Source organism: Lagopus muta, chromosome 2, assembly GCF_023343835.1.
Source record: "Lagopus muta isolate bLagMut1 chromosome 2, bLagMut1 primary, whole genome shotgun sequence".
In the NCBI taxonomy this organism is placed as follows: Eukaryota; Metazoa; Chordata; class Aves; order Galliformes; family Phasianidae; genus Lagopus; species Lagopus muta.
The window spans coordinates 101196384-101224335 of record NC_064434.1 but is presented as its reverse complement, the minus strand read 5'-3'; the positions used below and the strand labels follow the sequence as shown (position 1 = coordinate 101224335).

At 38.7% G+C, this 27952-nt stretch overlaps 1 protein-coding gene across 6 annotated transcripts; it reads right to left on the bottom strand.

Annotated features, from left to right (window-relative positions):
* Window positions 1-250: 250 nt before the first annotated feature.
* PPP1R21 (protein phosphatase 1 regulatory subunit 21) lies at window positions 251-27952 on the bottom strand. Of its 6 annotated transcripts, XM_048935829.1 has the most exons (25): window positions 27778-27899; window positions 26418-27102; window positions 25569-25687; window positions 25019-25112; window positions 24867-24935; window positions 24340-24486; window positions 23117-23218; window positions 22304-22468; window positions 22150-22208; window positions 19667-19761; window positions 17574-17626; window positions 15346-15495; window positions 11389-11490; window positions 11227-11315; window positions 10402-10538; window positions 10186-10278; window positions 9741-9868; window positions 9270-9422; window positions 8428-8520; window positions 7250-7483; window positions 5868-5903; window positions 4881-4997; window positions 3930-4028; window positions 2951-3079; window positions 251-1427 (listed from the first exon to the last, which is right to left on the bottom strand). In XM_048935829.1, the coding sequence occupies exons 4-25, from the start codon at window positions 25022-25024 to the stop codon at window positions 1398-1400; spliced, it is 2286 nt and encodes a 761-aa protein (XP_048791786.1). In that variant the 5' UTR covers window positions 25025-25112; window positions 25569-25687; window positions 26418-27102; window positions 27778-27899; the 3' UTR covers window positions 251-1397. The 6 variants fall into 6 exon arrangements, with proteins under 6 accessions (XP_048791786.1, XP_048791787.1, XP_048791785.1 ...); XM_048935830.1 differs by lacking the exons at window positions 25569-25687; window positions 26418-27102 and having other exon boundaries at window positions 27778-27883; XM_048935832.1 differs by lacking the exons at window positions 25019-25112; window positions 25569-25687 and having other exon boundaries at window positions 252-1427; window positions 27778-27898.

Here is a 27952-nt window from a genome sequence, read left to right as displayed (position 1 = left end):
TAACTTCTGCCACTGAGGAGGCACAAAGGTGAGAAGCGCTGACAGGGAACCAAGTGCACTTTGCACACCACAGCACTAGTGCAGAAGTTCGGGCTCGCTCAGACAAACATTCAAGCAAATGAGCACTACTAAGAGTAATCAGGATTACTGCTTCAGGTCACCTCACCAGGAGATAACCTTCAATTCCTTACCATGGTATCACATTCTGTAAGCCAGGCATAAACAGAACTAAGAAAAAAAAACGGTTTTGTTTAGTTGATTTTATTGTTACATATTGATAACACATTGACACAGCTGATATCAGAGCAAACCCTTATGGGACAACTAAGTGCCACAATGCACGTTATAGAACTGAAGATCAGTGTGAAGCAGCACAACATCTGGTTTAAAAAAAAAAAAGTCAGATGTCATGAAACTGTATATTATTAGACTTCACTTAAAGAATCTTGAGAGGCCAAGAGATCACAAGCTTCCCAAAGCACAAGAAAAGCTATGTGCAGCTCCTCGGTCGTCCCATCAGAACTCACCCCACGAGGGACTCTTTGCAAATTCAGTGTTTCAATGTTCTACGTATTTTATATTCTTCATTGTAAGAGAGCACAGTAAGCTGATCTATTCTACACACACATATACTGCTTCACTCTTTTGGGGCAAAATTACAATCACATTTTCCTATAGCTTTTAACAGCTATTTCAACCAGGATATATACACATGTATACAAAATGCCAAAATTAGGGCTTAAAGTAATTTCAGAGAAGTTTCCCAGTTCAGCTGTTTGTGCTCTTTATTTCAAAATCCAAAGTGCCAAATACAAGTAGCAAGAGTTTCCACTATTGCAATCTAACAACAAAAAAAAAGAGATGGGGATGAAGAACAATCCCACTTATCCATGGGAATTTGGAGAAATCATTTAAAGACACTTGAATTCATTTCAGAGGGCAGGAGTACATTTACAGTAGTAGCTGCACAGCTCACGTGGCCAGAGTTTCCAAATTAATTTTTAAACTGTCATTAGCAAGAACTGAGTGTACAGCTGTTGACAATTTAACATAACTCAGAAACAGACAACTGCACTGATACCAAATTTCTTAATGCATAATCATATTTGAAAAATATACAAAAGCCAAAGTTATTACAGGAAATTAAAACCCAGTTTTAAAAAGTGCACAGTAAAAACTGAAGGTAATTACAAACTATCCACAGAGTGTACGTGTCCTGGTTTAGAGACAACACCAAGTTCTATCTGTTGGAAGTGCTAAATATTTTAAAGCCATGTACAGCACCAAATCAGTTCACACGAGACCCAACACCACCCTGCTTTCCGTAACAAGAGGCACCAGACAGTATCTGCACTCTCTTCAGCAGCAGCCTCCACAGACAGCTGATGAGCTGGGAGCTATCGGGTTTTGTTCTTTTTAGAGTTTCCCTGCAACAAGAAGCAACCAGTGAATACAATATATAATTCACTAAGAACACCTACACAGGAAACGTACAACCCAGGGTCTGATAATTTATGCCTACAGCAAGCAAAGGAGCACTGTAAAGCTGAAGATAAGCAGCACTGCTTCAAGTGCTTGCTCTGAAAATCCCTCTGTGCTTACAGGCATAACACAGGAAAGTACCAGAGCTTTCAAACAAGCACAAGAACACCTTAATTTAATTGAAAATTATGAAAAAGACATTGAGTTGCATCCCACAACACTCAACTGTATTAGCACCATTTACATTGCAAAGCAGACTGAAGGCAGGTCCTAATTTGACCCTGAGTGGTATTTCAAATATAAACCTTAGAGAATCAACGAGGCAATCATCCTTCACCCTAACGTTTTGTCCCAAAACAAATTTAACTTTAGCTTGGACTAAACATTTGTACTTGAGAAAAGGATTTGTTTTACAACTTTCTTACATCTGACTTCCAACAACTCTACAATGCAAACATACAGCTTAAAAAAAAAAAAAGCACAGTAGTTTCTTTTTTACTCTTTCCTTAAAATAACATTTGTTTTTAAACCTAACCAACAAATCTGCTCAAATGATAATGGCTTTAAGCTGTATCACTTTCAGTTGAGTTGTTTTCTATGCTTGGTAGCATCTGAAATACAAAAACAAGTGTTTATTATTGGGAGATTAAAAGTCACTTCCTTAAAGACAGTGTATCCTTTCAAGTTTTGAAATTATGAGAAGAGAAAAATCCACAAAGCATTTTATTTTTTGTAGCATTTCATGTTGTTATAAAACATGAAAATATATGATCTGTGTACAGCTAAGAGCTCATACACCAAGAAATAGTCCTGAAGAGCCTGGTCAACTTCAAAGTTTAGATATCTGAAGAACTTGAAAGAATAAAAAAGATAAAACCACAGTAAAGGAGCTCTAATCTAAACACAGATTTCTCTTCCCCTCGCTGAAACCTGCTTCCCTGCATTCCACAATTAAGGAGGATTATTCATTTCATAACAAAACGAATGAAAGATAAAGACCTTCACAATGTATATTCCTTCCCAGAACCCCCAGGACAGGATATAGCATGGTGTAAGCACCCTCTGTTCTAAACAGCAGACTTCCACTTTTTTCATCACTAAGGTACATTGGAAAACCTTGCCTCTGGGTAAATGGATGGTTCCCTGCTTGAAAAAAGCTCAAGTGTGGTTTAAGAAAGTTCACAGAATGAAGCAAGTTTTTCATTCCTACATGAAAGAAACAGACAACCTAGACTATGGCAATAAAACAGAGCAGGAAGAAAATTGCCAAGAACCAAGCAGCTGCAACTAGGGTAAGAGCACAGGACAACGTGCATGACCAGACTTGGAGTTTTCTTTCCAGCTGGCCCAGAATAGAAACCACAGCTTGTGGACTGATTTGTGAAAGGGTATTACTGCAGCCATGGCAAAGGTAAACACAGAGCTCCCAACTGCAGCCAGCATCTAGTGTCAACACTTGGCAACTGACCTTACTAGTCATCTTTAGTGTGTCAATTTCTTCCCTTTGTTTAGTTAGAGTCTCATTCATACTGCAGAGATGGTCACTCATCATACTTAACTGATCCTCATAACTTCTCTTTGTCGTCATCAACTCATCCTAGGGGGAAAAAGAAAAAAAAGTCAGCAGTTTGAAGCCTTTGTTCAATGTAAGAAAATGGCTGCTTTGCCAGTTGGTCCCATCTCTGCTGGAAGGTAAATGCAACTAAGCCACACCACTGAAAAATATCACAAAAAGTCCATAGGTCCCCTTTTACCTGAAGACTTGTGTGTTGTCTGTCACCCTTAATTTTGATTGGTTTCCTTAATAATTTTCCCAACTCTTTATAGCTTACATGAAAGTTGAACAGCTACATTTTCCAATATCACTTCTAGCCAAGTAACATCTATAGGGTTAAAAAAAACCACATGTACATGAACAAGTGTGGTAGATGAAGCTCAAGGAGTCAGCAACCCATATACATTTGCAGTGTGACTGTGCCTCTAGAATTAGAGATATGGAAAACCTGTGCACTACTAGAAGATAGCAATGACTAGATACAGACCATAGATACAGACAGGATAGGAAGGGGAGGAGTTGCACTCAATACAAATGCATGGTTTAAACACACGATGTTATAATTGGTACCTATATACTTCAGTAATCTTCCCCTCACAGAGGGAAATAAGGCTAAAACAATCCTGTGCTTACACATACAGAAAACACATTTTTATAAAGCAGCCTTGACAGTGGGCTAAAAACACAGGCTTGGACACTACAACCATTTCCTTGCAAGGATCTTCCACTTCAAGTGTATTATTTCCATCTAGTCTCCACATACCTCTATTTCTTACACCATATTACTAAGGACCGAAAAAGCACAACTGCAGCTTAGAGGTTTCTTCCCCTTTCTCTTATACACAATTACCTTAACAAGCACATCTATTACATCACTTAACATCTTACTTGCCTGTAATCTACTGATGCTTTGACTAGCCAGTTTCAACTCTTCTGTGAGTGATTCCTTGGACTTCTCTGCTAAAGACAGTCTTTTGGCAAGTGCTCGACACTGGCAGTTAGAGCAGCAAAGGGAAGACAGAAAGGAAGAAAGTTAGTTCCAAAGTGTTATATTGTGCCATCTTTAACTAAATGCTTCGAGTGTTTCCATCTTTTTGTAATCCTCAGATATCAAGAAACTTACTCAGAATCTGCGCAGTTTTAAATACAAAGATAATGAAATAAGTTTACTGTTAATTGTTTTTATTTTACAGATTTTCCATATTAAGTGTTCTGTTTTCATCCCATTACTGCCAGGAAATATTTCATAGAAAGCAACACAAACATCTCACTTTGTACATTATTCAGGTATCACACAAAGAAGGCTTACTATGTCATCCACTATCAAAAATTAATTTTTAGTAGGTTCTGTTAATCCCACAAGAAATATTCACTATGTACAAGAATTACTTCTTGACCTAAAGTGAAAAGAGGAAGCTAGAGAGACCATGAATTATTTTATTAACTCTTAAGTACAAAAAAAAAAAAAAAAAGATTCTCAAGGGAGCTATTTTCATTTCTTCATGATACATTCAAGTATTGAATGTTCCCAGCATCACTTTAAGATGAAACCAAAAATAGCCTTTTTGGCTAACTAAAACCAGCCACTTCAATTTATATCAACAGACCAATACACAATACACATTTTAATTCTTAAGCTTTTTTAGCCTTACTGGGTGACATTTTTCCTCCTGTTGTTTAAAGTCTTTCTATAACATCCATTTTCATGCATACAAGACCACAGCCAAAAAAATGTACTGCAGAAACACATTTTTCCTGGAATACGTACCATAGATTTAACACTTGCTCATGGAAAATTCAGAAGGGGATTTACTGTTTTCAGTAGAAACAACTGTATTCTCACCTCTGCATGAAAGTGTACTGATTTGCTGTCAGCAAGCTGTAGATGGGATGTAAGTTCTGCTATTCTTGCCATATAGTGTTTTTTAATCAAGTCTTCACGAGATTCAACATCTGGAATCTTATAAATATAAATGACTGTTTAATTTTTTGTTTTAATAGACTGAATACTTACACCACAACACTGTCCTCTATACTGAATCCCCTTCTGTACTGAGGCCTCCCAGTCATATCCAAAAGCATTTATTTCCCCGGTTCACAACAAATTACTGGAGGTCAGCTCATACTTCCTTTAAGGACCAAGGATGCAAGAGGTTTGCTTACTTTAAGATATGAAGTCTGATGATGAACCCACTGCAAAAGCTCATTCTACCAAATTCAAGAAATCCAAACACTTACTGGCTTTTCTCTTTAAGGAATAATTCTTCTGCATAACTAAATTTCAGAAGCTACTAAACTGTAAGAACTACAACTAATGTCGCACGCTCTACAAGATCATTTAAGATATATTTTTGTTTTGTTGTTGATATTTTGTCTGAGCTGCTCCTATGTTTCTTTGAGAACAACTTCTGGTTTGGAATAGCCTGTACTTATGTGTTAAATACAGGGCACTTGAGCCAGCGACTTCCTCTCTCCCCAACCTCAACCCCTTTCTCAGGGATTAAGAATTGAGGCTTTGAATCTACTTCTGGTTTCTAAATACAAAAAGCAAGACCCTCCTTCAGCTACAGAGCACAGATCTGGACAAGCTTGCACTGCTCCAAACTGCTAGCATGAATAAGAGCTACAATTCATGACACAGAAGAACATTTAAAAGACACACAAAAACAAACAAACAGAAATATCATTTTAGAAACCTGAAATACAGTACACAAACTACCTGAGTGACTTCTGTCATTCTGTTATTTTTAATAGTTAATTACACCTTTGGAATAACATTGAGTTTTAAATTTTTACTAGATACATTTTGATAACATTTAAAAGAGATTACCTTCTCGTTATCAGTAGTTATAGTCAACATCCCAATCTAAAACAAGGAAGACAATATGCATGAAGTGAAAACTGCAAAAACAGACATCAGTCATAAAAGGACTTCAGTCAAAAACAAATTCTTGTGACAGTTAGAATTAAATTCAAGCATCTCTACCTGCAATATAAGCAAGGGTGATGCAATGAACGCCCTGAATAGATCTTAAGGCGACACCAACTCTCCAAAAACGAAATATCTCTTCTACATGTTAGGAGGCTTACAGGGTAACAGCAATGAAATCAAACAAGATCTAGTTAGCTTACCTGATTATAGCTCCTATATATTATACACACATGAAAATTAGTGCTTCCGTGTATTGAGATGTCTCTTAATTACCCAGCTTCAAGAGCAAGGAAATCCACCTTACATTTCTTGAGTACCTTCTGAATTCTTTTCTCTGCAGTTTGATTAATAAATTACACTGGCAGCTGAGTTTCACATACTCACAAAACTCCAGCTGAGATGTATGTGAATAACAAGTTTCACATCTGGCCCTTTACAAAGACATTCCTACATGTTTTCCTTGACCCAAACAGGACTACAGATTAACGTCTATGGGCAATGTTTACATGGTTTACTGACATACCAGTTACAGGAAGCACCAACCAGAAAAAGATGCTCTCCTTAAACTCCTAAAGGATTAAACTCCAAAACTTAACATGACAGTTTATTTCAAAACTGGTTGACCATGATGACCTTTAAGATCAAATCTTTTCCAACCTAAATGATCCTATGAAAACGACTTCTTAGTATTTTTGTGGGCTATTATTTACCAACATACAAAGACAAGACAGAATACATGCCATATCCAAAAGCACTGTTGAACCCAAACTCTAAGAACTCATGAAAGTTATGCAAAATTAATGATGCAGTGAACACTGGAAACGTGAATGGCTTCAAGTCCAAATTAAATTATACTACACTGACCTGTTCTTTCTTAATCCACTTAAAAATACTGATCACCTATTTCTGTTTGCTTTCACACACCTGCAAGGGAAGAAGTCCTGGAAACTCAGAGCCAATCTAAGATACATATACTCCTCGCAAGGCTTCCTAGCTGTAGTCAGAAGAGTCAACAAGTCAAGCACCTATTATTTCCCCCTCAGCCAATCAAGTACAGAACTACATGAATGTTTCCATTAATATCAAGATACTGAACAAAGTCTCAGAAGTCAACAAGTTCCAAACACTGAGGAGAGTATCAGCAAACAGCTCTGCAAATCAGGAGCTTAAGCATGACTGCATTTCAACATCAAAAAACTTTCAATATTAACTTTCCATTGATCAAGTAGTGCTGTTGTCAACTGCCATGTTTTTTTCTATTGAAATAAGAAGTCACTTACCAGACTAGTACTTTTGATAGGTTCCCTCTGACTCTTCTCTGTAGTTTCCTCCTTTTGTTCAGCTATATTTGATAAAACAGAACACTCTTGTACAGTTTCAGCTAATTGTCCACTAAGAGAGTTCTTCAGCTTTTGGTTTTCCTTCTCCAGTTTTATTTTTGCTAGCTGGGCCTCCAACATCCAGTGCTCTTTCTCTTGTTCAAGTTTTGCAATTTTCTCCAAACTCTGCTGGACCTTTTGGATGGAAGTTCACAGTGCATCTTACTGAGCATAGGAAAAAATACCCTCCAGGAGATGTTTGAAGACAGTACTATTTTAAACTATTATACAGGTGAGCTAGTAAGTAGTAGGCTGCTATCTGTAGGCTTAAGTGTGGCCATGTATCACAAATGACTCATCTGCTCAATGAGTCTGAAATAAGGGTTACCAGTTACTGCTCAAAGAGCCAAGGACAAATTAGATGAAAATCAGAGCAGGCAGAGGTTAGAAGAAAAACAGGAAAGTTTAAAAGATGTTTGCAGATAACAAAGCAATGCTGGTGCCAGGCACACAAGTGAAACACAATCCTTCCCTTCCCAGACATTCCACTGACATATACAGAAAACCCCAGCTTGTCCAAGTAAGGAAAGCTAAGGAAGGTTATATAACCTATCCCTCCACACATTTCTATTTGAAGTCATCTCATCTCAACTAATATGCTCTGAATCGGTTATTACAAAAAACACCAAAGTCTTTCTTCCATAGAAGTTAAAGGCCATAAGCACAGCAAGAACATTCAAGCTAATAGCTAAGTTTTAGTCAGTACATCACCCAGTCTCACTCAGAGATGGACAGATTGCACAGGCCTTTTAAGCACCACTTAATCTCCCTTTGCCTCACCTTCCAGAAAAAAACCACATACTTCAAGAATGATGGGAATAAGACCTATTTAACGTACTCTAAGAAAGTTGTTGCTATAAACAACTTCTGCGTAGTCCAAGAAAACCCACTCAAAACAGTACACAATATTAAAACAGTTTGTACTCTTTTACTTCCAGAATTGTAAATAAGATATCTAGGGTCTTATTTTAAGACTCAGAATTTCTATTTACGTACAAAACTACACAGATTGACTACTGAATGCTACTTTGCCTTTATAAATACATTACTAGGTATTAGTAAAACGTATACCAGGATACCTGTTGTGCGAGACCTTCTCTACTTTCTGTGGAACTCAGAAGGACTCTGCGATTGGCCAAAGCCTCTTCATAAGGCACTGAATCTGCACAAGGCTGCAGAAGAATAGGAAAAAAAAAATCAAAATGTTTGACAGTAAAACAGAATAAGTGTTCTACATTTATTTTCTTCTTACCCTCGTTACTTTACTGGAGGGAAGAAAAACATTTCTCCAGGTGTTTACCATCAGTAGAAAAAAGTTCCAACTTAAAAAAACCCACCTACACTCCATCAAAATGCACATTTAATTAAAAGGTGCTAAGAAAACTATGTGCTACTTAGTGATCAAAAGTCTTTGGGTCCAAGGGGAGAGATAATAACCCTTAAGTACACCTATATCACAACTTAGTGTTTAATTTTAATAGGAATGCAGGAGATTTGGTAATGTTCAGTCTTTTAGTTCAGCATATTTTCTCTATCACACTTATTTCCTAACATCTGGTTTCCTCTTCATTTGATCTCAACTGTCTTCAGTGAATGCAAATATAAAAATGATGCCACTCAATTCACATTCTTGGCAAACATGGAAGGCAGGTTAAATCAGTAAAAAAGATCAGCTCAGGACCCTCCTCAGTACAGAAGTTACTCATGGAAATGGGTAACAGCAGAACCAACACATACTGTCAGTTTTGAGAGCAACTGTGCTCTCAGATTTCTTCAATACCATTATTTCTCTATTTCTCTATTTTCTCATTGAGAAAAATGCTTTCCAAATACTGGAAACCAATGATTTGTATTCTCCTTGTCAAAACTGAAGAGCAAGCTAATTATGCTATCTCTATGCAAGCACATGAACTGAACAAACCTTCTTCAGAGTCTTCATATAGGCAACTGCCTTTTTCTTGTACTGCAGCATACACTCTGCTGAAAGAGGGCTGATGAACTCTGTTCCTCCTTTTGGGCCATAGCTCAATGAAGAAGTGAAGTGATCCAAGTTGTTGCTAAAGAACGAAGCAATCTAGACATACCAAGAGAAGTCACTTTCTGAGTTAAGCTGAACAGAATGACTTGCCAGAGCAGTTACATGTTTAAGTGAGGGAAAAGCAGTGAAACTGGACTTCACATAGCTCAGACATCACTAAGGCAAAACATCCTTTTCAAGGTACCTACTATTATCACCTATTGTTTTTAATGTACAGCACAAAAATACCTTAGAATAAGTCTGAATATAGGTAGGAGTACTGAAGACACATTTACATTTCTCAAATCATTCTTTTTTATTAAAGAAAAAAAAAGCTCAAGTTATGGCATTATATTTAGACAAAGTTTCCATTACCTTGCCTATTCCATTTGTTAAAGACAAAATGGAGGACAAAATACAGTCATTTGTAGTTATGAGCTTCTGTGTGGCAGTTGGAACATCTTGTTCTAGTGTAGCTTTTTGACTGTAGTGCTTGGAAATGTCTAGAAAAATAAAAACATTGATATCATTTATGTTTTTGTCTATTTAAGTGACCATTTCCAACTTCAGCCTGTGACACTGAAATTTGAATACTTCTACCCTCCTTGAGTTGAATAAATGTTTAGTCTGGGTACTCTTAGTTGTTCCATAGATTGCCATAGATGGTTGTTCATGATCAGAACAGACATTGTGTCACAGAAGGGAGAACAAAGAGACATATTTAAGTGTGCTCTGTCCCAAAAACCATAATTAAACAGGGAAGACAAGCTCCCACTAAACACGCACTTTGTTCCAAAGCATATTTTCCACGTAGCCTTACCTTTCAGGATGTCATGAGACGCATGAAGGCTTGCAGCAATGTTTGTAAACACCAAGCTGTAATTTGTTCTAAGTAGTCCTTCTGGTTTCGTACCTAAAAGTACCATGAAAAAGGAGAAAAAAGTTAAAACTCTATCATTAATGAAAACATTAACTCTAAAAATCTAAGACCAGTTTCTCCTAGCCTCAAAGCAACTGAGCCCAAGCTGGCACTTACTTGGTAAAGCAAGTAGACTAACATATGTATGTAGCTTCTCAAAGATCGCCGTCAACCTTTTCATGTCTCTGTGTAGCTCCATATTTCTAGCTTTTAAAGCAGCTGTGCAAAGAGAAGACTCACACTCTTCTTCCAAACTAGGAATATGATTTTTAAACACACAAAAACACAAATGAGCAAATCTCTTATATAAGAATTTCAGGATCTTGGGGATAGATAGGTAGCTCTTTCTACACTGCCAGTCCAAAGAAGCAATAAAGAGGTTATTTTAGAAAGGCTAACTTATTGGAGTTACACAGCAAAGTTACAAAGAAATCATAAAAGCCTTTTTCTTAACCCAAATCCTCTTTTTAATCTTCTTTTGCACTGACAAAGTACCTCCCTTTGACCAACTCAGGAGCACACATTTTCACTACAGAAGAGATGTGCATCCAACAGTTTTGCTACACATACAGATTAACCAAATCTTCAGACAGGCCCAAGAAATCAACAGGTCCAGTGTATAATATCTGCATAGTATCAATACTATTGAGTAATACAATTAAGCATTGAAGTCTGTACAGCTTTTATTAAAGCCACATCTTCAAGGGGAGAAGTTTTAAAATATAGTGGTTCAGTTCCAATGCCCACTGGAAAAAATGGCAAAAAAAAAAAAAAAAAAAAAAAAAGCATAACAAAGGCTCAAGAAACAGTATGCAAAGAATTTCTGCCTTTAATCTAAGGTGCTTTAAGGTTTGAGTTAATATTTGAGTAGTAGACATCGTCAATGTTGCAAATCTGACAGTGCCCCTCCAATGTGATCTATTAAACAAGTATGAAAAGTACCTTTTTAACTGATAAGGAAGAATCTTTCTTAAAAAGCATAAGTATGAAGCTAAATGTTCTGAAAAGGCCTTCAATTTCACAGCTGTTTCCTGGAAAGAAAAACAGTGTAAGTATTTCTGCTCTGTTAAAGTCTTTTTTAATACTAAAAGTAAGAAATCTTACCAGGACTGTCACAGTATCTTCTGTAATACTTTCAAACAACTGAAGCATTCCTTCCTCCAGAGGGCGAACATAAAAAGCATTTTCATGAAGATACTGTGAGAACTGAGTACAGAGAGATATTTGAGATGGTGCTCGCTGAAGACTCTCAAACTGTTTCACATTTAACAACAGAGAAGTCAATTTTAACACAGTATCTATCACTTTAAATGATCCCCAAGACACCAATAATAAAATCAAGTGATGTACAGCCCCCTCCTCCACATGGCACACAGACACATACCTTGAGGGAAAGCAAAGACAGTAATGGAAATCCAGGCAAACCCCTCCCATGTACTGCTCTGTCATAGCACCTTCTCTACCTATACCTGTCATGCACAGTACACCTGGGTTTTTGACTGTAAAAAACTGTGTTACTTGCTCAACTACACCAAATTAAGGCTAGGTCCATGCACTCAGTAGGTCACCAAAACAAGCTGTGCCACCTTCCTCTCAGCTACTGTTTTATCAGCCCTTGTGCTATTAATCAGCACAAACACTTCAACAGTTCTGCTGTGCAAAGTAGTGAAGAACTGAACTGAGTTAGAACTGACAGCAAGAGAAACGTATATATTTTATGTTTTCAGTCCAGTCCTCCATGTGGGCAAAAGTATGCTTATGCCAGTGTAAAGGATGGAGGGGTAACTGAGCAAAGTAGGAATGGCTGCTGTCAGCAAATGTGACAGTTAAGAGAAATCCTGAAACTCTGGCTTCATTGCACTGCCCACCCTTCCTAAAATATGCTTAAATAAATGTTATGGCTAATTTATCCTCCAAAAAAGTATGCCACAGAACAGTATTCACTCAACCTCTTCAAAATAAACACTGGCGGTACTCTCAGGTTTAAACAGTTTAACAATGTAGAGATACGTATCACAGCACTAAGGAACCTTTCCTGCAATTGATACTGGCGACCACGATTCACCCCACAGAAAGATACTTTCACCTTTGGTTATTTACACTATAACACCAAGTAAAGATCCCAGGCAAACAGGGTACAAGAAATTTTTCTTATTATTATTATGCTGCAGTAACACAGTGTTAACAAGAAGAGATGCCAAGCTCTTATGCATGCACAAATCTGGATGGAATTATGGTCAGTTCTTAAATCTAAGGAAAAAAGAGCCGCATGCAGAAAGCTCCTGCCTCGTGTTGCAAGGAAAAAGACTGGAATTATCTGGCAAGATGCTGAAGCCCCAGCAGAAACCAGCAATCCAATGCTTAAGGAGAAAAGAAATACTTGAACCTGGAAAGGAATTGTCCACATCTATTTTGAGTGTCTGGTGGGGAAAATAGCTTGAAAACGCCAGACAAGACCTGGAGTTGGGGAAAAACAGATCAGCGCAAGTGTGCTAAGTCACTGCATGATACTTGTTTCATTTTCTGTGTTAAGAAAGGCTTCTGAAGCACTCCGTGCAGAAGCTAAGGCCACACTGAGAATATCTGCTAAGCAACTAGGTGTGTTAATTGAAGACACGGGAGCAACAGCAGCTTCAGTGACTGACAAAGGAGACTTTGTTGCTGGGAAATCACCATAAAAGCTGTGAGGTAGGATGCACTAAAGCATTTAGCTCACAAACACAGAAGAATAAAGGTAGGCTACAAGAGAATTCATGACGATAAAACCTAAACAACTATCCAGAGAGAAGAACCAGAGTTGGGATTAAGTTGCACCTTTCAGCTGTGTGAAAGCACTTTTATCTGCTGAAAAACAAAGAACTGCTGATCAGGACATTAAGACAAAAACATGCATGAGAAATGATGTCTACGAAACCCAATTTATCTGACCAGAGCAAACAACAGTACGTCTGTGGAATGCAATCACCACACTAGGCCACATAAACAAGGAGACTCAGTTTCTGCCCCAAAGAACTTGGAAGATAACAAAATCACAGTTTTTAAAAGAAGGATGTGTCATTCAGAGCATTATTAGTGAAGCAAGAATATACTATTCTCAAACAAAGATCTATGTTGAACCTCTGGGAAAGCTTATTCTTTATTATATAGGTAAAAGGATTGAGAAAGTAAATTGAATAGGATTTCTCTAGCTGATAAATATCCACAAAAGCATATTTGTTGCCTGTAAGGAGATTAATGGAGGCCCTTCTGAGAACAGAAAAGTTTTGTGACAGTTTACATTTGCTTCTACAGGTGTTATACAGCCATTCAATGAAAGAGATGAAGACTTCAAAGTCTGAGCCATACAAACTACTAAGCTGAAATCATCAGCTGAATCACAAAACACTGGGTCATCTAGCAACTTTAATGCATGTTTGTCCGCTGATGCTGCTTAGTCAACAACTCAGATGTTAAAGCAGTTTTATTCCAAAGCATATATACATGGACCTCCTGCACGAATATCTGTGCACAAAATTATCATCTGTGCTTCATGACATAAAAAGAAAACCTCAAAAGATGCAACTTGAGAACTCTGGAAGATATCCCTATGAAGTCACCCCATTGAGTTGTGAAAGAAGAGTCAGGTCAGATTTCTCAATGTCAACATACTTCAAGTCATCGCAGAAGCACAGAATGGCTTGAAAAGGACCAAAATGATCATCTAATTTCAACCCCCTGCTGTGTGCAGGGTCACCAACCACCAGACCAGGCTGCCCAGAGCCACATCCAGCCTGGCCTTGGATGCCTCCAGGGATGGGGCATCCACAGCCTCCTTGGGCAACCTGTTCCAGTGCTTCACCACGCTCTGTGTGGAAAAACTTCCTGCTAATATCTAATTTAAATTTCCCCCATCTCAGTTTAAAACCATTCCCCCTTGTCCTATCACTATCCACTCTCATAAACAGCTGCTCCCCCTCCTGTTTATAAGCTCCCTCAAGTGCTGGAAGGCCACAATGAGGTCTTCCCAGAGCCTTCTCTTCTCCAAGCTAAACAAGTCTAGGTCCCTCAATCTTTCCTCACAGGAGAGGTGCTCCAGCCCTCTGATCATCTCAGAGGCCCTCCTCCTCCATGAGCTCTACCTCCTTCCTTTACTGGGGGCCCCAGGCCTGGATGCAGCATTGCAGATGGGGCCTCACAAGAGCAGAGTAGATGGGGACAATCACCTCCCTCTCCCTCTGGCCACCTCTTTTTAATGCAGCCCAGAACACAGCTGGCCTGCTGGGCTGCAAGCACACACTGCTGGCCCATGTCCAGCTCCTTGTCCACCAGGACCCCCTAGTCCTTCTCCACAGGGCTGCTCTCAAGGAATCTTCCCCCAATTTGTATAAAAACCTGGGATTGCCCCGACCCAAGTGCAACCCCCTGCACTTGGCATTATTGAACCTCATTAGGTTTTCATGGGCCCACTTCTCCAGTCTGTTCAGATCCCTCTGGGTGGCTTCCTCTCTTTCTAATGTATTGACAGCACCGCTCAGCTCGGTGACTTGAAGCTTCAGAACACTTACAAGAGAGCTCTTCACAAAGGCAGCCCAAAATAAATTATTTGACAAGTGAACAGTCTCCTTCATGAACCTAGCTTACATCCAGTTTATTTCATGTTGTAGTTAACCATATTCCATATGTGTATTACAACATATTCCATACCCCAGTACATTTTCCTACTACTTGTCCAGCTAAGACAAGCATCCAGGTAGCAGTGCAATATTTAAATAATCAGCTCAACTCTTCAACAATGCACTTCCATTTAACGTTTCAAAAGCAAAACTATGATGTGATGACCATGCTGCTGCTCTCCATGCTGTTATTTTAACAGAGGCATAGAGGGAAAGGAATCTTTGCACCCACCCCTTTGCACATGGACAATCCACCCAGCAGAAAAGACCTCCCATGCAAGAGAGCTTGCCTCTCAGGAACACATTTACAACCTTCCAGTAAAGGTGGCAGAAGTTTCCATCTGTGATTATTCACTCAGGAAAGTCAACATAACTGAATATACGTACAGCTGTAATCAGAAAATTTTACCTTCTGATTTAATGGCGATATAGTGTCTGTTGCAGAATCAATGGGAAAGATCTGGACCTTCTGCTCAGTATACGTATGAAAATTCAGAAGAGCTGTTACAATTTCTTGCACAAAAGACAATGCCTGGCCAGCAAGGTCTCGCAACTTGAGCTGTGAAAACAGTTATAAAAATGACTGTATGACGTGAACCTATTTAAATACAAAAAACATTCTATGTTCAGATACAAGAAAAAGGCTATGACTTCTTTCCTTCTAGTTCAACCTAAAACAGTAAAGCAATCATTTATAATTTTCCTTAAACGTTTTTAATATACTACAACACAATTTAGAAGTGCATGTTTTTCTTTGATAAAGTGTATTCCATACAACAAATGATGATTTTGCTCTACTCAAACTATGGGCCATAAGAACAACAGCAGTTACTATAAGGACAGACTTCTAAAGATCAATAGATTAATTACTGATGACAGCTCAGTTCTGTAAGCATGGCAACACTGAGAAGTTTATGACGACTTGCTGTAAGGGAGCTTAACTAGGTACTGAAAAAACAATGGGATAAAGGAATGCTTATCCAATTCAGTAGAACTCAATTCTCCCACCTGGACTGAACTGAGCTGCTGCTCTCATTAGGCTGTTCTTTAGTTTTACTGCAGCAGGAAGGTATCTGAGAAACAAATTCAAAATGGAGCAGTCCAAAAAAAGCCCACAAATGCAGTGAAGAAGAAAACCATGGTCTACTGTGGATGTGAAAGACAGAATTGTATGACACTGCAGACAAGAATGAATTATTCTTCGGTGATGAGCTGGTAATACTTCAGTGAAGTATTAAATGATGTGAATCTAAACAGTGGATCAGGTTTAGAGGGCAAATAACAGTTGTTATACTCAGTCTGTGTATGTCAATTAGTTATGCAAGGAAGGAAAACAGACCATTACAGTTTTTTTGCTGTCTTTTATGCTGCAGCCAGCGCTTCTACAAAAGAGCAGAGTCATAAAAATCTGTCCCAGAACATTCTCAAAATTGCAGACCATTAAATGTGAAGTTCTCTCACAAAGGACTACCATACAACTGTAAAGGGATAAACTCCATGCAGTTATTCAGATTTTTTTCTGGTACTCAGCAACAGGCTGAATTAAGACCATTTCCATCACAGAACTGCACAGCAGGTTGCCATTTCTCGATGCAGGCTTATGAGGAACAAGATCACTTACAGACATATCTCCAAGAAAAGGAGGAAGAAGCTATTTGAAACCCTTCTACAGAGAAACGTGAATGCACTACCTCAAAGATTCCAGCTACACAAGTTGGACTAACCACCTCTGCATCATGGAGTCCATCCTCATTGATAGCAGTCAGTACTGACAAAGAACCTCATTTACTCCAGTTAAATCCCTAATACATACTGGAATTCACACAGTACTGTGGTGCATTTCTGAATATAGAGCAAATCATCTTCCCAAGGAAGATGAAGGAAGTTGGTGATATTACAGCAATGAACTCAAACTGTTTTTAATATTTAAATGATCAATTTACTAATATTTAAATGATCAAGGGGAATTTGGCTGCAATAAAAAGTGATTTGTCTAGGAGTATTTCATAAAATGCAGATGCATCTCACAGAGTTCTCAAAATTACACAATTTATTCCCTGAAAGGATCACAAGCAATGACAAGTAATATTAACTAATATAATATTCTAGTGTACAACCATGCATTTTACAAACCAAAACATTCTTTGGAGCTCCAGTAATGCAACTAAAGCAGCTGACTTTCGATGAAATGGAATTTAAGGTAATAAAACTTTCTGTTTTTCAACAAGAAGTTTAAATCCTCTAAACTAAAGCATCTTTAAAAATAAAATGTTAGATTTTAAACAATGCAGGTTGGTGCTGTAAAAAATAATATCTCATGTAACTTTTACTATAGAAATACTTAAGCCTTTTTACCACTCTTCCTACGGAGGTATAAGTGAATTAAAACCTACAACAATCATCATCTGGGAGTTAATGGACTAGGTCTAGGCCAGGGTGAAATGAGCAATTAAGTATTAATAACCCAAGAGAAAAGCATCTTTAACAAGTGCAGAGGCTTTGTGGATAGAAGTTTTCTTGGAGAGCCAAGTGAGACAGGCCATCTTCTGCCACCTTGGGTTGCTAACATGGCAGGTTCTATTCAATACCTGTGTAGAAAGTTACTTCTTTAAACATGAAGTCCCAAGAAGTGCTTACCTGATATCTTCTGTTGTGCAACGGTACATTCAGAGCATTGTACCGATTAGATCCTACAGGGCAGAAATTGACATGTGTACTTATTAAAACACTTTTTTTTAAATAAGAAAAACACATTTATTGGTATACAGCAATTTAAATGAAAATTTCATTGCAGTAACATTATAGTTCATGTAAGTAATAACAAGAAACTGGAAGAACTTATGTAATGAGGTTGGACTAATCACTGCCACTCAAGAATTGTTACTGTGACTAAGTGGAGAGGAAGTATTTCCATGTTCATCTTTTAAAAGTGATTTAATTACCTGAACACCCTAAATTTGATAGGAAACCTAAGACACTTCTTGCACAGAAGAGCAGTATTTATTTTTTATTTTTTTTTACTATGTAAGAGTGAGCAGTCTTTTTAAAAAATCCTCACAAAATTTAAGATCTGCAAATTTCAGTTACATCCCAGCAACTGTTAAATAAGATTGGTGTATTCTTCCCACTGTTTGCGTGCTCTAAAGAGCTCCTCTACCTACATCATTTGTTGATAGTTTAGAATAAGATCTACTCTCCATACATTTCAGGCTTTGTTTAGCTATAGAGCACCTGGAACGATCAGTCAAATAACAGATGAGCACACTTATAAAGAGGCAGAGGGATATTTGTACCCAATGAACAGCTTACAAAGCCTAAGCACTTAAAGAGAAACAGATCCATTCTCAATTAAATGCAATAAGCACCACTTTAGTTTAAATTGGCATAAAAGAAAACTTACAGCTTCTTTTTTCCTGTTATTTACAATGGAATCCATAGCAAACAAACATTTCCTAACTTTCTCTCATTCTTCTGTCACTTAAAAGCTTTCCATTCCTGCAATGTTTTCTACATAAGCAGAAGTGTGCTATGTGATCATGGCAGTTGAGTAAGCAGATAAACTACTTGCATCCAAGATCTTGCTACAAGGACAACCACCTGTAGGTATCAGCCAAAGCAGGCAGAGAAGCATAAACAGGAAGACAGTAGGCAAAGCTCCCTACTTGTGAGAGGAATGAAGGGGGGAAAAAAGGGATATCAACTGAAAGCACTGATATCTACGCATATTATGCTGTACGAGGGTCAATGTTTTCTAAAGAGAAGGATCTGTTTATTTCTTTATTTTTTCCACCCCCAAGCCAAGACTCGCTGGATTGCCAGCACAGAACCTGGATGGCTCACCCTGCAGCACCCAGTCAGATCAGCTTCTAGAGAACATAAGACTATTTTGAACATTTTTCACAGAGCTTAGAACCTCATGAAAATGCAAAAGCTTCTACCAGTAAAACCTATAGGAAAGACAACAAACAGCCTAGTTCTGCTTTTCCAAACTACCTTACCAAAACCAGCTTTTTCACTATTCCAGATCCTCCTACTCTCACTGCCAAAATAGTAGAGACTGACATATGCTTAAGCACAACCTCATTTTCAAGCTATTGAAAACAGCACCCAGCACTCATCTTGCACATATTGGTTTTGGTACCAAAATAGTCCTTCAGGTCAAAAGTCCCTGTTCAAAAAAATCAAAGTATCTTTTCCTTGGAAATATGAGTGAGCCCAAGATAAAAGATGAGTAAGTAGTAATCTGAGTGTTTCCTAATCAGAGGTGAGAAATGTGACAGACTTCCCACAAAGCACAGATCCTTACTTAAACAATATATTTCCAGAGCTACTAGCTTATCTTTGGTTTAACAGGATTTTAAATACAATCTACAGTAACACCCTTTCAAATGAAAACCTGAACAAGTGGAGAAACTTTCATCTTTCACAATACTGTCAACACTAAGCAACACAAGCAGCAAGTCACTGGAAAGCCTTTTAAAGTTTCAGTTTTCATTCTATATATAACACTTGATACTTTAAAATCACTAAACAAAAAGATGAATGTCATCACAGAATGGTTTGGGTCGGAAGGGAGCTTTAGGAATACAAAGTACAACTAGCACCAGGTACCTGTTTAGATGCCCAACTTTTCTTACATCTAATGCATTTTAATTCTTACAGTGCATTTCCTCCAGATGAACACCCAAAAGTAAAGAGGGCTAAAAAACACACACCAAGGCAATACCTACTTGTGTCATTAAAAGGTACTTTTTCATTGATTATGCATAGAGATTCTTCCAGTCGACTGCCCAAAGCTGCTTGAAGATTCTTTAACTGCTGCTGACTAAATAACAGAACAAAAACACAGAAAAAAAAAGCACCACATATACACTGTAAAACTTTAAAAGTTAACCTGTTTCACCACCACCTTAGCTGACCCTAAGCAACCCTTGAGCGCACAGGACACGTCTCTCTCTGATGTCAGAAAGAGGAGAGTTACAGTCATCCCTTCTCCTTTGTGTCACATTTCCAATACGTGAATGTATTTTAATCATTAACAAACACATTGAAAGATGCAACAAAACGCTGTAGATCCCAAACTGCATTCTCAAGTTACTTTAAAGTTGATCTTCACATTATTATCCAGTCCCACAGTTACTGTGTGTTGTATAAAAATGTTATTTCCTACTGAAATTTGAATGGGAATGCAAAAGGGCCTCCATGTTAGCTAACACATACTTGATACAGTATTTCAACATACAAGCAGTGAAATGCTGACAATTCAGTAAATCACCACATCATCATTAGAAGTATCTTGAGAGCTTCGCAAAGCCCCCTATTTAAGCATTTTTACCACAGCACTTGTTCTCACAAGATCTTGCAAATTGTTCTGATACATTCTGAAGCAATTTTTCCTTAGATCTGCTTCACTTGAATCTGATTGCATACAGAGAGGCAAATCTGAGTTATTATGACTATTAATATCTCTAGGATAGAGATGAACAGTAAACTACTCCAGCATTATACACAAAGATTACTGAGTGTTTATTTTTTTCAAACCAAAATTCTACACCTTACCCAGCTTAGGCCCTCAAAATCTTCATGCTTTGTTTCCAGTTTGACATCTAGAACCCCTGCACATATATTGGAGGGTAGGAGGAAGGTGTCAAAGCAACAGTTTGCTTTTTCTTTCAATAAAACATTGAAATACATGGAATTTTATCAGGACTGACAAAGAAGAATCCAAATAGACAAGCAATATATGGAGAAACTACCCAGTAAGGAGCCCATGCACATGAACAAAGATCTTTATTGAAGAACAGACCCAAAACTGCATAGAAACTGTATAATATGAAATACGGTAGCATTAAGCATGACAGAAAAACTCAGATTGCAGAAGTACAGACGTTTCCCTCTTATAATATAAAGGAATGGCTTATAATTTATTTGATAAGTTTTGCTTCACATTTTGCCCCCTAATTTCCTAGGCATGCACACTGACAAGTATTATATCCCTCGCCTTTCTAGGACAAAGCTTGGATCTCAAAGGAAAATGGAACCCTTCCTCTAAAAAGCTGGGGAAAATGTAAGATAGTGCTTCCACGAAGGAATATTAAAACAATGATCTGTTGAGCACTGGACATAATGGCTGAAATCACTCAGTATCAGGCTTTATTCTTATGAGTCTCCCTTCATAAAGAGTAGGGACAATTTCTTACAATGACATTAATTACCCAGTCAGACACAACAGATATGTTTAAAATTGAAAGTAGATTAGGATAATGCTTTTCTTTTTTTTCAACTTCTCTTAAAATAATCCCCCAAAACTGCAAACAAGCTGCAGTAATACACAGCTTCCATCATCTTTTAAAGTCATTCACAGGTGAATTCACAATGATCGTTTAATCAGAGTTGGTAGAATTCAACTATCCTCATACCTGCCAAAATAACACATACACTTCCAAGATTACTATTGCATGGAAGTTTTTCATCTGTCCACTGAGCATTACTGTGCATTTTATCCATCTCAATAAGGATCTACATGGCAATTTTTTTTTCCTAAATGCACCACAATAAGGAACTTCAGAGAAATACACCCTAACTTGATCTGGCCCGCAATTTAATTCCTCATTTTCTACAACTTGTCTTCAATACAGTAAGACTATTCTAAACTAGCAACAGAATCCTTGAGCCAAAACAACAACAAAAAAAAAAAAAAACCACCTCCGAACATTCCAGCTGAATGTTCCACCTACAAAAAAAAAAGCTACTGTTCAGGAGGCAACGGAGGGGGAAAGTGGGTAGAACAAGAGGGAATTCTTAAAGCTCCTTAGTTGGTTGCCTTGGTACCTTACATAAGTTTTCTGAGGCTTTTTGTTGTTGTTGTTTGTTCCCCCCATCCTCATGTGCAGCTTTTAAAAACTCCTATCTTAGTTTCATGCAAGTTCAGTAGCCCCTTCACAGTTTATAGTGTTCAATTACAAGCACTCATCTACTTCACAGCTACCTAAAGCATTCCAGCAGACAAAATCATTTATTAAGTGCTGCTCTGGATCTGCTTGTCTAGACACACACAGAATGAAGAGGTCAAACCTGCACCACCTTGATGATATGCTGTTGCCTCATATTTTCTGTTTATCAACTTTGTTTTTATTAAACATTATCATTCCTTAAAAGTAATCAAGTCAATCTTTCAAGCCAAGTTGTTGTTATATTAAATAAGAACACTTACCATTCTTCGGTTCGAAGCCTACAGTCCTTAGCTTCTCTTTCTAGTGTCTGAGACTTGATCTTTATGCAAGAAGATAATCTCACAATGTAATTACTGACAGAGCAAAACATTTCAATACTTTTTAAACTCGTCACGTAACAGAAAAGCTCCTTACTTCCAATTTGGATTTATCATTCTGCAGCTTTTCAATGGTATCTGTGTATTTCCTTGTTAAGCTGTCCACTACAGCTTGATGCTGGGCAGCATCAGTTTCCAGAACTTCCAGTTTAGTTCTCAGCTCTGCTTCTAAACGTTTATGCTGCTCATCTGCTTCAAAGTACTACAGCAAGAAAAGAAGAACCTTGCATTAGTTTCATTCACTGCAGAATCTAGTTTTGAGTTACACTGACGTTCAGTTTCAAAACAAGTACAAGAAGAAATTCTACGTGGTTCTTTACAGAAAAAAAACTATTCAGGATCCAAGCACTTTCTGCTTACCAAAAGATCTGCAATATCAAACACTTAAAATCTTTCTGGTGGAATTTTGAGAAATTAAACTTGAACCACAAGGTTTTCTGCTCACATTTTTAAAACAAAGTGAAATGTATTCTCGACTCAATGATGGCAATTTGCAGAAAATACATTAAGCTTCAAAGCAGCTCCAAAACTGTAGGCAAATGTAGAAGTTTCCAAATCAGTATGAGCCACATGAGTACTTCCAGTAGATTTTCACCTTTTAGTGACAGCTAATTTAAGTGAGAAAAACATCATTATATGAAATATTTCACACATGGTCTTCAGAACCTGAAGTGAAGATACTTTCTTGTTTGACAGGGGAAAATATTTATAAGCAATACAGTCGGATCTAATCTACTATTGTGCATGCAACGAAATGCCTAAGCACACTACACTTTTAGGTGCTGTTTTACTCTCTTCATCATTGTTTGTGTGACTAGTTTTATCAACTAAAATAAGATTGAAATCTTACAAGTATATGCAGCCGTTCATTCTCTTCTATCTTCTTCTGAAGATCCTCATTGAAGACACTTTTCTGCTCTTGACTCAACTGAGATGAAGATTCTGCACTTTTCTAAAGGAAAACAGATGCATGCATCATCCCCAGGTATGTGGGGGTATCCCAAAGCACAATCTCAGGTGTCTGAAAGTGCATTGCAATCACCAATTTCCAACAGAAGCACATAAATATGTATTCCACCGAATCAAATATCTCTAACACCACGCAATATTGCACACAGCATTAGCTTCAAAGCAGCGCTTTTTCCTTCACGCTGTTTTTACTGTACTGAAGTAGAATGCTCATTTAGGGACGACTCAGGAAGCCTCTACACAGACTTTACATTCACTCTCATGAAATGGCTTCCATAGCAGGTTCAGGACATTACTTGAATCTCGCATGATTCCAAGCAGTCAGTAACATTAAAGTCTATGCTTCCTTAGTTCCAGGACCTACATATAAGGCACATTTCCCCCATCAAGCATCCATGTTTAAGCTGGCCTGGTCACATGAAAGATGAGGAACAACCACAGGAAGCACTCTACACTCTGCCATCAAATAGTGCAAAGAAGCACAGGAGAGCACAAAGACTACAAAGTAGGACACCTGAAACACAGGCATATGTTCCCCTCTTTTTAAAAGTGCTGCAGTCTGACACAAATCAGAAACAATCTAAATAGATCTAGATGCAATCTACTTCGTCCCCCATCAGCAAGAATCATAAGGATGACATGGAATTTTGTACACTTATATTCAATAGAACATACTCAGAGAGACCCAACAGGTAAAACTACCTTTTAGATATGTTCCATTTAATATAAAGACACCTTACAATAATACAGAACTGGGTATTCAGACAGCTGAATACGAAAGGAAAAAAAAAGTCAGTGGTGATGGCTCACAAAGCTCTTCAAGCCAGGCTGAGATCCTTCCAAATTTGGAAATGTCTAGAGAAGCTGTAGGTAACATAACTTGAAATAAGAAAAGGACCAAACTGCATTTTGAAGAGTCCACTGTGGTTAATAACACAAATAGAGGCACTACACTTCTCAATCAAGCAGATAACAATGCAAAGGTGTTTAGGGAAAAGAAAGGAAGATGACCATATCATTAATCGGTTGAGTGACTTCTTCAGCATCAGTCTTCAGAGCTGATATCGCACATTTTGAGGGATACCCAAAGAGATGAGCACGTACCTTGTTCTTCTTGCCCCTAGTTTCACTTAACGAAAGTTCATCTTGAAGTAACTCCACCCGTTTGGCAAGCTGCTGATTTCGAAAGGTCAGGCTGTCCATTTCTTGTTGCAATTTTCTCAGTGATTGGTCCTTCATCTTCAATTGCTCCTTGGTGATGAAGAAGAACAATTAAAAAAAAAAAAAAACAACACATTATTTTACTAAAACAGCATCAAAAGAACTCATTAAAAATAGTCTTTCTTTCATATTTGAACCGTGACAAGTAAAAAACTTCTACTTCCTTTAGCTGCCTGCAGATCATTCTCAAGTAGATATTTAATTCTACAAATTAACCATTAAGAAGCAACCTTCCACTTTCACAATACCAGCACCTGCAGAGACCAACGAACACAGCAGCCACAGAACAGAAGTTCTTACTAAGCTAATATCTTTATTTTTCTCTTCATAATGCCAAGTTCAAAAAACCTTCCATTCTCCTATTTTGCCACAGCTGAATACATTTGACATGAGCAGTTTTTGGAGATTACCTTCAGAGATGCAGAGTTTGCTTGCTCATCCACAACCCCCTTTTTCAGTACTTGGTTCTGAGCTCGAAGCTGAAAAATAAAGAGATGCCACTAACTATGCAGGACAACCAAACAAAAGCCACTCATTAGAACGTGCATAAAACATCATATACTTTCATGACAGCACTAGATGTGCACGCTTCTTACAGCATTCTGTTCAAGAAGGTAGTTCCAGGCAGAAAAGTTGCACCAAATTTGTATTCTGAACTGATAAGAAACACAATGTTATTTTACCAGCTGAAATTCCTGAGTCAAATAGAATAAAATACTTAACTATCATGAAGATTAGTTACTAAGATACAGTTAAGGTTTCAAGAACTGTAAACAGCTAAGGAAAAGTCACAATCCTGGCTTGGATTCATTGCTACTTCTGCCTCTTCCTTCCTCTCCCCACAGCTGTCTATGACATTAAGAGAAGCTCAGAATAAACAGTTAAAATCTCTTTCAAGAAGAGCTAAGCTATACTTTAAGGAAAAATACATATTACCATACGTAGCAGCAAATAATCCAGAGATCAGCTCAACAAACAGCTGAAGAAAATATAACAAAGCATACAGGAAGTCCTCTCAGACTTTCTTATGAAGTCTACAAATCTGAGCTACAAATCACTGAGGTGAAATATAACACTCAAGAAGACTCTTTCCCAGTCACTTCACGGAGTACCTCTACCCTGTGGCAGTAAGGATACCAACAGCATCAGCTTCCCATTTCTTGATGATTGCTTGAATCCTGGTTTCTTTCTTCAATGGTAGATTGTATTCATTTGATATGTTTTAGTCCAGCTGTTACAGATACAAATTAAAGGGGTTTGTATAGTCCTTGGGAACACCTCTGGCAGAAGCATATAAGGCAAGATTCAATGTGAATCAGCAACAGCACACCTTCTCTGATGACTGAATATACTTCAGAAGGTCAAAACCCAATTGATATCACTAAACACAGGCTTTCACCCTTCAGTATTCCCATTGTGTTGCTAGGGCATCACAAAGGTAAGAAAAGCAACTCGCAAGAGCACCAGAGACTTGCAAGCACAAGGTGTCCCAGCAAGAAGAAGCACTGCAGTAGCTTTCAATTCCTCTTTCTGACACAGCCACTAAGGCAGCAACATGTGAGATGCAGAAATGAAACAGAATGAACTCGCTCAACTGTGCTGCATCAAGTTAACTACGCTGAAGTGCAATCCACCAAAGGCTGTCACAGATTGAAAGCTCTCCAACTACTGCTTCAATTAGGGCTGTGTGAGAGAGCAAGAAGCTGTAACTCAAAGGGAAGAAAAGTTTGAGAACACAGATCCTTCTTCTGGACTGCTCTGAACTGAGAGGGAAAATTATCCTTTGCCAGATACTTCTCTTATCACTTTGTGAATCTACTGAGCTCTTCTCTGCCCCATTCCCTGGCTTTCACGCCGTAATTAGAGAACAGACACATAGCTTTACAGATCTACTCTCCTTTTCCACCTGCACACAATAAGCCACCAACTCTCCAACTGATTACTTGCATGAAATGAGTTACCTGGAAAGGTGATCCCACAGTGTTCTGGGGCTGTTCAGCAAAAAAAGGAACAGGAATAAAAAAAAACAGTTCCCACAGAGATCCAGTGGAACATTGCAGGCTGACAGTTGCAAGACAAAGTTAAAAGAACACTTCTGGACAATGCGATTTTAGAAGAGAGTGGATCCAGTAGCTGAAATATTCCAAAGCTACAGTCAGAAGGTCCACACAGCAAAGGAATTAAGCAGCAAGGTCCCTCAGTTACCTTATCCCGAGCCATATTTAATGTCCAAGGTACAGCAGAACCACTTCAGAAAGCAACAAGAAATACGAACAGACAACAGCTGTGACAGACAAAACCCTAAAATCAGTTCAGTTTCCTTAAGTGTTCCCACAAGGTGAGTTTAAGAAACACATATCTATCTGTGAATAATTTAGACTCAGTACAGTCATTTACAGCAGTTCCAAGAATAGTATTTAATGTGTTATTCTGTAATCTTGAGAAAAGTGTCAAATGCAGTCAGTGTCTTGTACCAAGCTCCTTTTGATGTAGAGACATATGAAAATTAAGTGCTGACTTTCTTAATGTTGTAGAAAAACTCTGATATTCAAAACCAAAGTTTCATCTTCTTTTCAGTGAACAAACAGAGAGAAGAGCTTTGGATTAACCATGACTCCCACCATCCAGGAAATCATTTCAAATGCACTGGAAAAAAAAAAAAGCACTTTATCCAGGGACAGATGTCTTTGCGAACACTTCTGCAAGCAGTATAAGAAAAAAGAAGCAGTCAGTCACCTCAGACAGCTGCAGAAGGATGGGAACAGGGGTAGGACAGGTGTGAAGTCAAGCATCCTCATCGCCAAGAGGCTGCAACATCCCTGTGAGCACCCCTACTGCCTCTGACATCCATATCCAGCAGTCTGAGCAAACTCAGCTGCAGGTAAGAGCAGCACAGACACACACTCAAGAAGACGGCTAAGCTTCACACCCGACTACGAAGTGAAAAGCCAAGGGAAAGCACGACTCAGCTCGCCTCCTCAGCGCTGCAGAACCACCTGCTTGTCCCATACATGCTTTGCAGACGATGCCACCTCTCCTCTCTGCAGTTTGACCAGCCGGCAGGCGGCACCACCGCGCCCCGCCCGCGTCTGCAAACCCACACCCCCAGCCTGCCCAGCGTGCCCTCTCCTCACAAACAGGCGATCTTCGGCCCCCCCGTCACCTCGACTCGCACAAGCAGCAGCCGGCGGGAGAGCGCCGGGCAGCACCGGGGCTGCGCGAGGAAGGGCCCCCGGCCCCTCACAGTAGCAGCCGTTAGGCGGCGGCAAGTAGCGGCCGCGCGGGGAGCGGCTGGAATGCTCGCGGAAAGGCTCCCGATACCTTGGAGTATTCCTGAGCCAGCTTCTGGTACTTCCCCTGCAGCTCCGCGGTGGCCGCCATCCCCCCGCCCCGGTACGGCCGCACCGGCGCTAACACAGCCGCCGACCCCACACGCCCACCAGAGAAAGACGCACTTCCGGGTTCGTGCGGCGGCGGCGCGATGACGTCACCACAC

What these genes read in the sequence shown, in the direction of transcription:
- PPP1R21 (XM_048935828.1), bottom strand. Translation starts at nt 27,837, where the DNA reads ATGGCGGCCACCGCGGAGCTGCAGGGGAAGTACCAGAAGCTGGCTCAG. An exon ending in CTAGGGGCAAGAAGAACAAG is followed by an intron (nt 23,219 to 24,339) that starts GTACGTGCTCAT and finishes GTTTTCCTTTAG; the next exon opens with AAAAGTGCAGAATCTTCATC. An exon ending in TATCGCCATTAAATCAGAAG is followed by an intron (nt 11,491 to 15,345) that starts GTAAAATTTTCT and finishes CTCTGTACTCAG; the next exon opens with TTCTCACAGTATCTTCATGA.